General features: G+C 34.8%; 1 protein-coding gene and 2 long non-coding RNA genes across 7 annotated transcripts in view; 1 reads left to right on the top strand and 2 right to left on the bottom strand.

The window, feature by feature from the left end:
* Positions 1 to 15728, top strand: part of LOC146427362 (uncharacterized) — a 53512-nt gene that overhangs the window by 36476 nt on the left and 1308 nt on the right. The window lies entirely within an intron of this gene.
* LOC146427365 (uncharacterized) overlaps positions 1226 to 15728 on the bottom strand; it is a 55674-nt gene continuing 41171 nt past the window's right edge. The window contains exons 1-3 of one of the 3 annotated variants that reach the window (XR_014856537.1): positions 1819 to 1857; positions 1660 to 1764; positions 1226 to 1517 (exon numbers count right to left, since the gene is read on the bottom strand). This is a non-coding gene — a long non-coding RNA (uncharacterized LOC146427365). Of the gene's footprint in view, positions 1518 to 1567; positions 1765 to 1818; positions 1858 to 15728 lie in introns of those variants that run through there. The other 2 variants (XR_014856539.1, XR_014856538.1) reach the window with 2 other exon arrangements.
* The window catches only part of LOC146427366 (methanethiol oxidase-like), a 23100-nt gene continuing 11843 nt past the window's right edge, over positions 4472 to 15728 (bottom strand). The window contains exons 6-10 of one of the 2 annotated variants that reach the window (XM_085082649.1): positions 10549 to 10627; positions 9104 to 9225; positions 7222 to 7314; positions 5430 to 5548; positions 4472 to 4685 (exon numbers count right to left, since the gene is read on the bottom strand). In XM_085082649.1, coding sequence (XP_084938775.1) covers positions 4523 to 4685; positions 5430 to 5548; positions 7222 to 7314; positions 9104 to 9225; positions 10549 to 10627 — 576 coding nt within the window. In that variant the 3' untranslated portion in view covers positions 4472 to 4522. Of the gene's footprint in view, positions 4686 to 4821; positions 4962 to 5429; positions 5549 to 7221; positions 7315 to 9103; positions 9226 to 10548; positions 10628 to 15728 lie in introns of those variants that run through there. The other variant, XR_014856532.1, reaches the window with a different exon arrangement.

Here is a 15728-nt window from a genome sequence, read left to right on the forward strand (position 1 = left end):
GATCCCTAGTTGATTGCAGGGTTTGGGGTGTCCTGGGGGATTCAAGGGTTTGAGATGCTCTGGGGGATTCCGGGACTTGGGATTCCCTAAGGAATTCCGGGTGTTCTGAGTACTTCCAGGATTTGGGGTCCTCTGATCACGAGTATGAGATCCCTGAGTAATTCCAAAGTTTGGGGTCCCATCGGGTGATTGCAGGGTTTGGGGTCCCATCGGGTGATTGCAGGGTTTGCGATCCCTGGGTGATTGAAGAATTTGGGATCCCTAGATGATCCCAGACTTTGGGATCCCTAGCTGATTGCAGGCTTTCGGGTCCCCTGGGTGATTCCAGGATTTGGGATCTCTGAGTGATTGAAGAATTTGTGCCCCCTGAGCGATTCTGGATTTGGGGTCCTCTGGGTGATTCCAAGTTTGGGATCCTCTGGGTGATTCCAAGTTTGGGATCCCCTGGGTGATTGAAGAATTTGTGCCCCCTGAGCGATTCTGGATTTGGGGTCCTCTGGGTGATTCCAGAGTTTGGGATCCCTGAGTGATTCCTGATTTGGGATTCCCTGGGGCATGCTGGGCTTTGGGATCCCCTGGGCTGTTCCAGCCTTTGGGATCCCCTGAGTGATTTCAGATTTGGGATCCCCTGGGAGATTCCAGGATTTGGGATCCCCTGAGTGATTTCAGATTTGGGATCCCCTGGGCTGTTCCAGCCTTTGGGATCCCCATGGCTGTCAGATTTGGGATCCCCTGAGTGATTTCAGATTTGGGATCCCCTGGGCTGTTGCAGGATTTGGGATCCCCATGGCTGTCGGATTTGGGATCCCCTGGGCTGTTCCAGCCTTTGGGATCTCCGTTCCCGCTGGAATCTCCATCCCGCTCCGGGCAAAGCAGCGCCAGGAGCCGCGAGCTCTGCGGGACATTCCGGGAATCGATCAATCAATCAATCAATCCTGAGCCCTTTGCCCGGGAATCGATCAATCAATCAATCCTGAGCCCTTTGCCCGGGAATCGATCAATCAATCAATCCCAAACCCCTTTCCCAATGCTGCTTTTCCTGGAATCAATCCCGAGCCTTTTCCCAACTCTGCTGCTTTTCCCGGGAATCAATCAATCAATCAATCAATCATTCTAGACCCTTTCCCCCTTTCCCCGGAATCAATCAATCAATCCCGACCCTTTCCCTGGAATCAATCAATCAATCAATCAATCAATCAATCCCGACCCTTTCCCTGGAATCAATCAATCAATCAATCAATCAATCCCGACCCTTTCCCTGGAATCAATCAATCAATCAATCAATCAATCCCTCAGCCTCTTCCTTTCCTCTGCTGTAGAATCAATAAAGTTTTTCCTGCATCAGCCGAAGCTTCCTGACTCTCATTCTCTGCTGCTTTTCAATCAATCAATCAATCAATCAATCACTCCCGACCCTTTCCCCTTTCCCCGGAATCAATCAATCAATCAATCAATCACTCCTGACCCTTTCCTCTTTCCCTGGAATCAATCAATCAATCAATCAATCACTCCTGACCCTTTTCCTGACTCTGCTGATTTTCCTGGGAATCAATCAATCACTCCCAACCCTTTCCCCTTTCCTCAGAATCAATCAATCAATCACTCCCAACCCTTTCCCCCTTTTCCCATCAATCAATCAATCAATCAATCACTCCCAACCCTTTCCCCTTTCTCCAGAATCAATCAATCAATCAATCAATCACTCCCAAGCCCTTTTCCCCTTTCCCTGGAATCAATCAATCAATCAATCAATCACTCCCAACCCTTTTCCCGAATCTGCTGCTTTTCCCATCAATCAATCAATCAATCACTCGTAACCCTTTTCCCCTTTCCCAGGAATCAATCAATCAATCAATCGCTCCTGACCCTTTCCCCCTTTTCCCATCAATCAATCAATCAATCAATCACTCCCAACCCTTTTCCCCTTTCCCAGGAATCAATCAATCAATCAATCAATCACTTGCCCTTTTCCCCTTTCCCTGAAATCAATCAATCAATCAATCAATCAATCAATCACTCCTGACCCTTTCCCCCAAAATCAATCAATCAATCAATCACTCCTGAGCCTTTTCCTCTTTCCCAGAAATCAATCAATCAATCAATCACTCCAGATCCTTTTTCCCAGAATCAATCAATCAATCATTCAGAGCCTTTTCCCCTTTCCCAGGAATCAATCAATCAATCAATCAATCACTCCTGACCCTTTTTCCCAGGAATCAATCAATCAATCAATCAAACACTTGCCCTTTACCCATCAATCAATCAATCAATCAATCACTCCTGACCCTTTTTCCAAGGAATCAATCAATCAATCAATCAATCAATCCCGGCAGGGCTGAAAAAAAAAGCCAAAAAATTCCTCAAAACCCTAAAAAAAAAAGGATTTTCAGCTGCTGGAAGAATTTTATTCTGAAATGTTGATTTTTTTTTTTTTAATCAGGAAATGAAATGATTTTTGCTAATCTGCTGAAAAATCAGAATTTAAGGAATCAGGAAAAAGGGAATCGAGGAGAAAAAGAAGGGAAAATGATAAAAAAGGGGATAAATCCCAGAATTTCTGTGGGATAAATCCCAAATTTTCCAAGAGATAAATCCCAAATTCCCAATGGATAAATCCTGGAATTCTGAGGAATAAATCCCGAATTTCTGAGAGAGAAATCCCAGAACTCCCAAGGGATAAATCCCAAAATTTCCCAGGGATAAATCCTGAAATTCCAAGGAATAAATCCCAAATTCCCTGATGGATAAATCCCAGAATTCCCAAGTAATAAATCTCAAAATTTCCAAGGCATAAATCCCGAAATTTCCTGTTGGATAAATCCCAGAACTCCCAAGGAATAAATCCTGAATTTCCTGAGGGATAAATCCCAAATTTTCCAAGGGATAAATCTGAAATTTCTGAGGGATAAATCCCGAATTCCCGAGTAATAAATCCCATAATTCCAAGGAATAAATCCCAAATTTTCCTGAGGATAGATCCTGAATTTCCTGATGGATAAATCCTGAATTCTGAGAGATAGATCCTGAATTTCTTGGGGATAAATCTTGGAATTCCAAGGAATAAATCCCAGAACTCCCAGAGAATAAATCCCAAATTCCAAGGAATAAATCCTGAATTTCCTAGGGATAAATCCCAAAATTCCCAGCAATAAATACCAAATTCCACGCAATAAATCTCGACTTTCTGAGGGATAAATCCCAAATTTTCCAAGGGATAAATCTCAGATTTTCCAAGGGATAAAACCTGAATTTCTGAGGGATAAATCCTGAATTCTGAGGGTTAAATCCCAAATTCCCAAGTAATAAATCCCAAATTTTCCAAGGAATAAATCCCAAAATTCCGAAGAAAACATCATGAAATTCCAAGGAATAAATCCCAAACTTCCTGGGGATACATCCCAAATTTCCTGGGAAAAAATCCCAGATTTTCCAAGGGATAAAACCTGAATTTCTGAGGGATAAATCCCAAATTTCCAATGAATAAATCCTGAATTCCCAAGGAATAAATCCCGAATTTTCCAGGGATAAATCCCAAATTTTCCAGGGAAAAATCCCAAATTTTCCAAGAACTAAATATTGAAATTCCAAGGAATAAATCCCAATTTTTCCAGGAATAAATCCCAAACTTCCAATGAATAAATCCCAAATTTCCTAGGGGATAAATCCCAAAATTCCAAGGAATATATCCTGAAATTCCAAGGACTAAATCCCAAAATTCCTAGGAATAAATCCCAAATTTCCAAGGAAAAAATCACGAAATTCCAAGGAATAAATCCCGAATTTTCCAGGGATAAATCCCAAATTTACGAGGAATAAACCCCAAATTTTCTGAGCGATAAATCCCAAATTTTCCATGGATAAATCCCAAATTTTCCAGGGACAAATCCCGAATTTTCCAGGAATAAATCCTGAATTTTCCTGGGATAAATCCCAAATTTTCCTGGGATAAACCCCAAATTTTCTGAGAGATAAATCCCGAATTCCCGAGTAATAAATTCCATAATTCCCAGGGACAAATCCCAAATTTTCCTGGGATAAATCCCAAATTTCCAATGAATAAATCCCAAATTTTCCAGGGATAAATCCCAAATTTCCCAGGGATAAATCCCGAATTTCAGAGCCAGATATCGGAGGTGCAATCCCAAATTTCCCAGGGATAAATCCCAAATTTTCCATGGATAAATCCCAAATTTTCCTGGGATAAATCCCAAATTTTCCTGGGATAAATCCCAAATTTCCCAGGGATAAATCCCAAAATTCCAATGAATAAATCCCAAATTTCCTGATGGATAAATCCCAAATTCCCGAATTTCAGAGCCAGATCTCGGAGGTGCAATCCCAAATTTTCCAGGGATAAATCCCGAATTTTCCCGAATTTCAGAGCCAGATCTCGGAGGTGCAATCCCGAATTTTCCATGGATAAATCCCGAATTTTCCCGAATTTCAGAGCCAGATCTCGGAGGTGCAATCCCAAATTTTCCAACGGACAAATCCCAAATTTTCCATGGACAAATCCCAAATTTCAGAGCCAGATCTCGGAGGTGCAATCCCCACCAGGATATCGGATCTCGTGGGCCAAGGCAGGACCTGCAGGTTCTTTCCCAAAATCCACCAGAAATTCGGGATTTAGGGACAAACCGCCCCGGGAGGTGTCGACGTCCAGCTGGAGCAGAACGGAGCCTTCCCTGGGAAAATTGGGGAAAATTATTGGGGAATGTTGGGAAAATTATTGGGAAAAATTATTGGGAAAAATTGGCTATGTTAAAAATTTATGTCAATAGCTAATCAATAATCAATAACCAATAATCAATAACTGCTCACCTGACCATCTCGGGGTAGAACTGTTTGTCCCAAGCGCTGAACAGAGAGTTGGTGACATAAAGTCTTTTCCCAATCAATTCAATTCCCCATCAATATCTAATCAATAATCAATAACCAATAACCAATCAATAATCGATAATCAATAACCGCTCACCTGACCATCTCGGGGTAGAACTGTTTATCCCAAGCACTGAAAAGCGAGTTGGTGACATAAAGTCTTTTCCCAATCAATTCCCAATCACTAATCAATAACCAATAACCAATCAATAATCGATAACCGATAATCAATAACTGCTCACCTGACCATCTCGGGGTAGAACTGTTTATCCCAGGCGCTGAAAAGCGAGTTGGTGACATAAAGTCTTTTCCCAATCAATCCCCAATCAATTCCCAATTCCCAATCAATAACCAATAACCAATCAATAATCAATAACCGATAATCAATAACCGCTCACCTGACCATCTCGGGGTAGAACTGTTTATCCCAGGCACTGAACAGCGAGTTGGTGACATAAAGTCTTTTCCCAATCAATCCCCAATCAATTCCCAATCAATATCTAATCAATAACCAATCAATAATCAATAATCGATAATCAATAACCGCTCACCTGACCATCTCGGGGTAGAACTGTTTATCCCAGGCACTGAACAGCGAGTTGGTGACATAAAGTCTTTTCCCATCCAGGCTGAGCTGCAGCATTTGGGGACCTCCTGGGATCTTCTTGCCCTGAAATCGGGGAATTTGGGGAAATTTTGGGGAAATTGGAGGAAATTTTGGGAAATTTTGGGGAAATTTTGGAAAATTTTGGGGAAATTTTTGGGAAATTTTGGAAAATTTGAGGAAATTTTGGGGAAATTTGGGGAAATTTTGGGAAATTTGGGGAAATTTTTGGGGAAATTTTGGGGGAATTTTGGGGGAAATTTGGGAAAAAAAAAAAAAAAAAAAAAAATTGGGATTGGTTTTGAATTTTGGGATTTGGAATTGGAAATTGGAATGGGAAATTTTGGGGAAATTTTGGAAAATTTTGGGGGAAATTTTTGGGAAATTTTGGAAAATTTGAGGAAATTTTGGGGAATTTTGGGGAAATTTTGGGAAATTTTGGGGAATTTGGGGAAATTTTGGGGAAATTTTTTTTGAATTTTGGGATATCTGGGGAAATTTGGGGAAATTTGGAGACAATTTGGGGGAATTTTGGGGGAAATTTGGGGGAATTTTGGGAAATTTGGGGAAATTTTTGGGGAAAATTAGGGGAAATTTGGGGGAATTTTGGGAATTTTGGGATTTTTTTGAAATTTGGGGAAATTTCAGGAAAGTTTTGGAAATTTGAGGAAATTTTGGGGAAATTTTGGGAAATATTGGGGAAATTTGGGGGAAATTTGGGGAAATTTTGGGGAAAGAGGTGTTGGGGGTGGAAAATCTGGGATTTTGGGGTGGAAAATATGAGATTTTGGGAGAAAATACTTAATTTTGGGGGTAAAATATTTAATTTTGGAAAATCTCTGGGATCAATCAGGGAATAAAGGAGAAAATATTTGGAATTTTCTGGGATTTTCTGGGATTTTTAAAATGGGATTTTGGGATAATTAAAGTTGGAAAATCTCTGAGATCAATTAGGAAATAAAGGAGAAAATATTTGGATTTTTTTCTGGAATTTTCTGGAATTTTTAAAATGGGATTTTGGGAATTTTTAAGGTTGGAAAATCTCTGAGATCAACCAAGGAATGAAGGATAAAAGATTTGGAATTTTCTGGAATTTTCTGGGATTTTCAAATGGGATTTTGGGATAATTAAGGTTGAAAAATTATGGAATGAAGAGAAAAGATTTGGGATTTTCTGGTATTTTCTGGAATTTCCTGGGATTTTTTTGGTATTTTCTGGAATTTTCTGGAATTTTCAGTGGGATTTTGGGATAATTGAGGTTGGGAATTTTGGGAATCTCACCTGGAGTTTGGATTTGAGGATTTGAGGATGGAAATGTGGGAAATTGGGGAAGAAAATTTGGGAAGAAAATTCCAAATTTTGGGAAGAAAATTCCAAATTTTGGGAAGAAATTTGGGAAGGAAATTTGGAATTTTGGGAAGAAAATTTGGGAAGCAAATTGGGAATTTTGGGAAGAAAATTCGGAATTTTGGGAAGGAAATTTGGGAAGAAAATTGGGAATTTTGGGAAGAAAATTGGGAATTTTGGGAAGGAAATTTGGGAAGAAAACTCGAAATTTTGGGAAGGAAATTTGGGAAGGAATTTGGGAAGGAATTTGGGAATTTTGGGAAGGAAATTTGGGAAGGAATTTGGGAATTTTGGGAAGGCAATTTGGGAAGAAAACTCGAAATTTTGGGAAGGAAATTTGGGAAGGAATTTGGGAATTTTGGGAAGGAATTTGGGAATTTTGGGACTCTCACCTGGACACAGCAAGGCTCAGGTTGGTTCTGCAATTCCTGATCCTGCAGAACTTTCACTGCTCCTCCCCTGGAGATGCTGCCGCCCAGGAAAAGCTGGAAAATTTGGGAAAATTTGGGAAAATTTGGGAAAATTTGGGAAAATTTGGGAATTCCCCAAGGAAAAATGGGATTAAAGAGGAATGAAATCGTTTTTCCCAAAATTAATTTGAATTAAGGAGTTTGGGAATTATTTTTGTGGAATTTTTGTGGAATTTTTGAGAATGAAAATGAAAATGAAAATGAAAATTAAAATTAAAATGAAAAGGAATTGAATGAAAATGAAATGAAAATGAAAATGAAATTAAAGATTAAGCTAAAAAGAAATGAAAATTAAGTTAAAATGAAATGAAAAAGCAACAAAAATTTAATTAGAATGAAATTAAAAATAAATTATATGTAAATGAAAAATAAATGAAAATTAAATTTAAAATAAATTAGAATTAAATGGAAAACAAATTAAAAATGAATGAAAATTAAATTAGAATGAAATTAAAAATAAATTAGAATGAAATTAAAAATAAATTCAAATTCAAATTAAAAATAATTTTAAAATAATTTAAAAATAAATTAAAAATAATTCAAATTAAAATTAAATTAATGAAAAAACCAAGTTATTTCCCATTAAAAAATCAGACAATGATGTCTCATTTCTATTTTGGGATTTTTTGGGAATTTTGATGGAATTTTGAAAATGAAAATGAAAAATAAATTAAAATTAAAATGACAATAAATTAAAATGAAATTAAATTAAAATTAAATTAAATTAAATTAAAATAAAATAAAATAAAACGAACTAAAATCCCGATTTTTTCCCCAAGCAGCCAACGATGTCACATTTCTATTTTGGGATTTTTTGGGAATTCTAATAGAATTTTTGAAAATGAAAATTAAAATGAAAACTAGAAGTAATTCAATGAAAATGCAAATCAAATTGAAAATGAGAAATAAATTAAAAATGAAATGAAAAATAAATTAAAATTAAATTAGAATTAAATGAAAAATAAATGAAAATTAAATTAGAATGAAATTAAAAATAAATTAAATATAAATTAAAAATAAACTAGAAATAAATTAAAATAAATTAAAATAAAATAAAATAAATTAAAATAAAATAAATTAAATAAAAATAAAATAAATAAAACGAAATTAGAAATAAATTTAGAAACAAGGAATGAAAATTAAATTAGAATTAAATTCAAAATAAATTAGAATTAAGTTAAAAATAAATGAAAATTAAAAAGTAAAATTAAAAATAATTTAAAAATAAATTCAAATTAAAATAAAAAAAATTTAAAAATAAATTCAAATTAAAATTAAAAATAATTTAAAAATAAATTCAAATTAAAAATAAATTAAAATTAAATTAATGAAAAACTAAGTTATTTCCCATTAAAAATCAGACAATAATATCACATTTCTATTTTGGGATTTTGGGAATTTTAATAGAATTTTGAAAATGAAAATTAAAACGAAAACTAGAAGTAATTAAATGAAAATGAAAATGAAATTAAAACGAGAATTACATTGAAAAATAAATAAAAATTAAATTAAAATTAAATTAACATTAAATTAAAAATCAATTAAATAGAAATTAAAAAGAAAGAATTATATTACAAATTAAAATGAAATTAAAATTTAAATTAAAACTAAATTAAAATGACAATTCAAATTAATGAAAATAAAAATAAAAATAAAAACAAAAACAAAAACAAAAATAAAAATGAAAATAAAAATAAAAATAAAAATAAAAATAAAAATAAAAATAAAATAAAAGAAAACCCCGAGTTTTTTTCCAAGCAGACAATTTGATATTTTTTGGGAATTCTGCTGGAATTTTCCTCACCTGCCCCACTAATTTGGGATTTTTGGTGTCAGAAATGTCATATTGTCTGACGTCCCCATGGAGCCAGTTGGAGAAATAGAGGAATTTGTCATCCAGGGAAATCAGGATGTCTGTGATCAGACCTGGAAAAAAATCCAAATTAAATATAAAATATAAAATCAGGGAATTGTAACCCGAAATTCCTGAAATTCCTTCAATTTTTTTACAGCAGAAATTCCCCAAAATTTCTCCATTTTCCCTAAAATTTTTCCACACTCAGCAGAAATTCCCAATTTCAAAAATGGATTTTTTTAGGGAATTTTTCCATTTTCCCTAAATTTTCCTAAATTTTCCACACTCAGCAGAAATTCCCAATGTCAAAAATGGAATTTTTTAGGGAATTTTTCCATTTTCCCTAAATTTTCCTAAATTTTCCACACTCAGCAGAAATTCCCAATGTCAAAAATGGAATTTTTTAGGGAATTTCTCCTGCAAAAAAAATTTACAGCAGAAATTTCCCAATTTTTTTCCTTTTTAGGGATTTATTTTTTAGGGATTTATTTTTTAGGGATTTTTTTAGGGATTTTTAGGGATTTTTTCCCCTAAATTTTCCTACAAAAACCACAAATTCCCTCATTTTCCCATCACCAAAATTCCAGTTTTTTAAGGAATTTCCACTGCAAAAAAATTTATTTTTAGGTAATTTATTTTTTATTTTTACGGATTTTAAATTTTATTTTTCGGGATTTTTAATTTTATTTTTAGGGATTTTTTTATTTTATTTTTAGGGATTTATTTTTAGGGATTTTTATTTTATTTTTAGGATTTTTTATTTTATTTTTAAGGGATTTTTATTTTATTTTTATGGATTTTTAATTTTATTTTTCGGGATTTTTAATTTTATTTTTAGGAATTTTAGGGATTTTTTTTTAGGGATTTTAGGGATTTTTTTTAAGGGATTTTTTTAGGGATTATTTTTAAGGGATTTTTTAGGGATTTTTTTTAGGGATTTTAGGGGTTTTTTAGGGATTTTTTTTTAGGGATTTTAGGGATTTTTTGAGGGATTTTTTTAGGGATTTTTTTTAGGGATTTTAGGGATTTTAGGGATTTTTTTAGGGATTTATTTTTAGGGATTTTTTAAATTTTATTTTTAGGGATTTTTAGGGATTTTTTTAGGGATTTATTTTTTAGGGATTTATTTTAGGGATTTTTATTTTATTTTTAGGGATTTATTTTTTGGGATTTTTTTAGGTATTTTTTTTAGGGATTTATTTTTAGGGATTTTTTATTTTATTTTTAGGGATTTATTTTTAGGGATTTTTTAGGGATTTCTTTTTAGGGATTTATTTTTAGGGATTTATTTTTAGGGATTTTAATTTTATTTTTAGTTTTTTTTTTTTTAGGGATTTATTTTTAGGGATTTTTTAGGGATTTCTTTCCCAATTTTCCCAGGAATTTTCACTCACCTGGCATTTCTGGGAGAATCCAACCTTCCACTTTCTTGTTGGGAACTTTAATCACTTTTTCTGCTTCCCATTTCCCATCCTGGGGGAGGAAAAAAACTTGGAATTCTCATCCCAAAAATTCCCAAAAATCCCAGAAAAATGTTGAAAAAATTGAAATTAAAAATAAAAAATTAAATTAAAAAAATTAACTTTAAAAAAATTTAAGTTTTAATATTAAGTTTTGAATGTTTAATTTTAATTTTTAAATTTTAAAGATTTAAAAATGTAAAAAAATTTAAATTTTTTAAAAAGGTTCTTTTAAAAAGGGATTTTAGGGATTTTGGGGATTTTGGGGATTTTTTTCCAACCCAAACCATTCCAGAATTTTGGAGGATTTTTTTGGTTTTTCCATCCCAAACCATTCCAGGATTTCGAGGATTTTTGGGATTTTTTCCAATGCAAATAATTCCAGATTTTTTGGGGATTTTTTTTTGGTTTTTCCATCCCAAAACATCCCAGAATTTTGGGGATTTTTAAAGGATTTTTAGGTTTTTTTCCATCCCAAACCATTCCAGAATTTTGAGGATTTTTAGGTTTTTTTTCAATCCCAAACCATTCCAGGATTTCTGGGATTTTTGGGATTTTTTCCATCCCAAATAATTCCAGATTTTTTGGGGATTTTTTAGTATTTTTCCATCCCAAACCTTTCCAATTTTTTTTTTATTTTTTAGGGATTTTTAAGGCTTTTTTTCCATCCCAAACAATTCCAGGATTTCAAGGATTTTTAGGGTTTTTTCCAACCCAAACAATTCCAGATTTTTTGGGGATTTTTTTTGGTTTTTCCATCCCAAAACATCCCAGAATTTTGGGGATTTTTAAAGGATTTTTAGGTTTTTTTGCATCCCAAACCATTCCAGAATTTTGGGGATTTTTTTGATTTTTTCCAACTCAAATAATTCCAGAATTTTTGGGGAGTTTTGGGATTTTTTCCCAACCCAAACCATTCCAAGATTTTTAGGGATTTTCAGGGATTTTTGGGGATTTTGAGGATTCTTTTCCATCCCAAACCATTCCAGGATTTTGGTGGATTTTTGGGTTTTTTTCCATCCCAAACATCTCAGGATTTTGAGGATTTTTGGGATTTTTTGAGGATTTTTTGTTTTTTTTCCATCCCAAACCATTCCAGCATTTTTAAAGGATTTTTAGATTTTTTTCCATCCCAAACCATTCCAGGATTTTGAGGATTTTTAGGTTTTTTTCCAACCCAAATAATTCCAGATTTTTTGGGGATTTTTTAGTATTTTTCCATCGGAAATCATTCCAATTTTTTTTTATTTTTTAGGGATTTTTAAGGCTTTTTTTCCATCCCAAACAATTCCAGGATTTCAAGGATTTTTAGGGTTTTTTCCAACCCAAATAATTCCAGATTTTTTGGGGATTTTTTTTGGTTTTTCCATCCCAAAACATCCCAGAATTTTGGGGATTTTTAAAGGATTTTTAGGTTATTTTGCATCCCAAACCATTCCAGAATTTTGAGGATTTTTAGGTTTTTTTCAATCCCAAACCATTCCAGGATTTCTGGGATTTTTGGGATTTTTTCCATCCCAAAGCATTCCAAGATTTTTAGGGATTTTCGGGGATTTTTGGGGATTTTGAGGATTCTTTTCCATCCCAAACCATTCCAGGATTTTGGTGGATTTTTGGGTTATTTTCCATCCCAAACATCTCAGGATATTGAGGATTTTTGGGATTTTTTGAGGATTTTTTGGTTTTTTCCCATCCCAAACCATTCCAGCATTTTTAAAGGATTTTTAGGTTTTTTTCCATCCCAAACCATTCCAGGATTTTAGGGAATTTTTGGGATTTTTGGGTATTTTTTTCTTTTTTTTCCATCCCAAAGCATTCTAGGATTTTTGAGGATTTTTGGGATTTTTCTCCAACCCAAACCCTTCTAGGATTTTCAGGATCTTTAGGTTTTTTCCATCACAAACTATTCCAGGATTTTTGGGGATTTTGGGGGATTTTTGGGGTTTTTTTCCAACCCAAACCAATCCAGGATTCCCCATTTTGATTTAATAAGATTTTAAATCCTTTAAATCCTTTAAATCCTTTAAATTGGGAAAAATCCTTTTCCATCCCAAACAATCCCACAAATTTCCCATCCCTGCAAAAATCTCCAAAACCTCCTGGAGAAACACCACAAAAATCCCCTAAAAACCCTCAAAAAAACCCAAAAACCCCCCCAAAAAATCCCCAAAAAACCCTAAAAACCCCCAAAAAACCCTCAAAAAAACCCTAAAACCCCCCAAAAAACCCCAAAAAAACTCTCAGAAAAACCCAAAAAACCCTCAAAAAATCCCCAAAAAACCCTCAAAACATCCCCAAAAAAACCCAAAAAAACCCTCAAAAAACCCCAAAAAAACCCCAACAAACTCCCCAAGAACCCTAAAAAAAACCCCCAAAAAACCTCAAAAAAACCCTAAAAAACCCCAAAAAACCCTGAAAAAATCCGCAAAAAAACCCCTCAAAAAAATCCCAAAACCCCAAAAAACCCTCAAAAAACCCCTCAAAAAACCAAAAAAACCCCAAAAAAACCTCAAACCCCCCAAAAAACCCAAAACTCCATGAAAACCTCCAAAAAACCCCAAACCCTCAAAAAAACCTCAAAAACCCCTAAAAACCCCAAAAAACCCCAAAAAAACCCAAAAAAAACCCCAAAAAACCCAAAACCCAAAAAAAACCCCCAAAAAAATCCCCAAAAGCCCCCAAAAATCCCAAAAAAAAACCCCAAAACCCCCAAAAAACCCCAAAAACCCCCCAATTCCCTCCCAACCCCCAAAATCCCAACAATTCCCCCAAATCCCACAAATACCCCAAAAAACCAGCCTCAAAAAATCCCTCAAAAAACCCCAAAAAACCCCCAAAAAACCCCAAAATACCCTCAAAAAACCTCCAAAAAAACCCCAAAAAATCCCAAAACCCCCCAAAAAAACCTCAAAAATCCCAAAAAATCCCCAAAAAACCTCCAAAAAACCCCAAAAACTCCAAAAAAACCCGAAAAACCCCCGAAAAACCCCAAAAAACCCCAAAAAACCCCAAAACCCCAAAAAACCCAAAAAACCCCAAAAATCCCTCAAAAAAAAATCAAAACCCCCTCAAAAAATACCAAAAAACCCCCAAAAAACCCTCAAAAAACCCAAAAAAACCCCAAAACCCCCAAAAAACCCCAATTTTCCCATTTTCCCAACCCCAAAAATCCCATTTTTCCCCAATTTTTTTCCCCAAAAATCCCATTTTTCCCCAATTTTTTTCCCCAAAAATCCCATTTTTTCCCCAATTTTTTTCCCCAAAAATCCCATTTTTCCCCAATTTTTCCCCAAAAATCCCATTTTTTCCCCAAATTTTCCCCTCAAAATCCCATTTTTCCCCAAAATCCCATTTTTTCCCCAAATTTTTTCCCCAAAATCCCATTTTCTCACCTCCTTTTGGAAGAACCTGTGGATTTCCCTCCAAAAAATCCCTCAAAAAACCCCAAAACCCCCAAAAAACCCCAATTTTCCCATTTTCCCAACCCCAAAAATCCCATTTTTCCCTAATTTTTTCCCCAAAAGTCCCATTTTTCCCCAAATTTTCCCAAATCCATTTTCCCCCAAATCCCATTTTCCCACCTAATTTCTGAAGAACCTCTGGATTTCCTCCAAAAATCCTCAAAAACCCCAAAACCCCCAAAAACCCCAATTTTCCCATTTTCCCAACCCCAAAAATCCCATTTTTCCCATCCAAAATCCCATTTTTCCCCAATTTTTTTCCCCAAAAATCCCATTTTTCCCCAATTTTTTTCCCCAAAAATCCCATTTTTCCCCAATTTTTTCCCCCAAAATCCCATTTTTCCCCAAATTTTTCCCCCAAAATCCCATTTTTTCCCCCAAATCCCATTTTCTCACCTCCTTTTGGAAGAAGCTGTGGATTTCCCTCCTAAAAAATCCCTCAAAAAACCCCAAAACCCCCAAAAAACCCCATTTTTCCCTTTTCCCAACCCCAAAAATCCCATTTTTCCCCAATTTTTTTCCCCAAAAATCTCATTTTTCCCCAATTTTTTTCCCCAAAAATCCCATTTTTCCCCAATTTTTTCCCCAAAAATCCCATTTTTTCCCCAATTTTTTTCCCCAAAAGTCCCATTTTTCCCCAAATTTTTCCCCCCAAATCCCATTTTTTCCCCCAAAATCCATTTTCTCACCTAATTTCTGAAGAACCTGTGGATTTCCCTCCTAAAAAATCCCTCAAAAAACCCCAAAAAACCCCCAAAAACCCCAATTTTCCCTTTTCCCAACCCCAAAAATCCCATTTTTCCCCAATTTTTTCCCCAAAAATCCCATTTTCCCCAATTTTTTCCCCCAAAAATCCCATTTTCTCACCTCATTTCTGAAGAAGCTGTGGATTTCCCTCCAAAAAATCCCTCCAAAAACCCCAAAAAACCCCCAAAAACCCCCCAAAACCCCAATTTTCCCATCTTCCCAACCCCAAAAATCCCATTTTTCCCCAATTTTTTTCCCCAAAAATCCCATTTCTCCCCAATTTTTTTCCCCAAAAATCTCATTTTTCCCCAATTTTTTTCCCCAAAAATCCCATTTTTCCCCAATTTTTTTCCCCAAAAATCCCATTTTTTCCCCAAATTTTTCCCCCAAAATCCCATTTTTTCCCCAAAATCCCATTTTTTCCCCAAAATCCCATTTTTTCCCCAAAATCCCATTTTCTCACCTCCTTTTGGAAGAACCTGTGGATTTCCCTCCTAAAAAATCCCTCAAAAAACCCCAAAAAACCCCCAAAAACCCCCCAAAAAACCCCAATTTTCCCATTTTCCCAACCCCAAAAACCCCAATTTTCCCTTTTCCCAACCCCAAAAATCCCATTTTTCCCCAATTTTTTCCCCCAAAATCCCATTTTTTCCCCCAAAATCCCATTTTCTCACCTCCTTTTGGAAGAACCTGTGGATTTCCCTCCTAAAAAATCCCTCAAAAAAACCCAAAACCCCCAAAAAACCCCAATTTTCCCTTTTCCCAACCCCAAAAATCCCATTTTTCCCCAATTTTTTTCCCCAAAAATCCCATTTTTTCCCCAATTTTTTTCCCCAAAAATCCCATTTTTCCCCAATTTTTTTCCCCAAAAATCCCATTTTTCCCCAAATTTTTCCCCCAAAATCC

Source organism: Lichenostomus cassidix, chromosome 25 (genome assembly GCF_008360975.1).
Source record: "Lichenostomus cassidix isolate B80296 chromosome 25, HeHo_3.0, whole genome shotgun sequence".
Taxonomy (NCBI): domain Eukaryota; kingdom Metazoa; phylum Chordata; class Aves; order Passeriformes; family Meliphagidae; genus Lichenostomus; species Lichenostomus cassidix.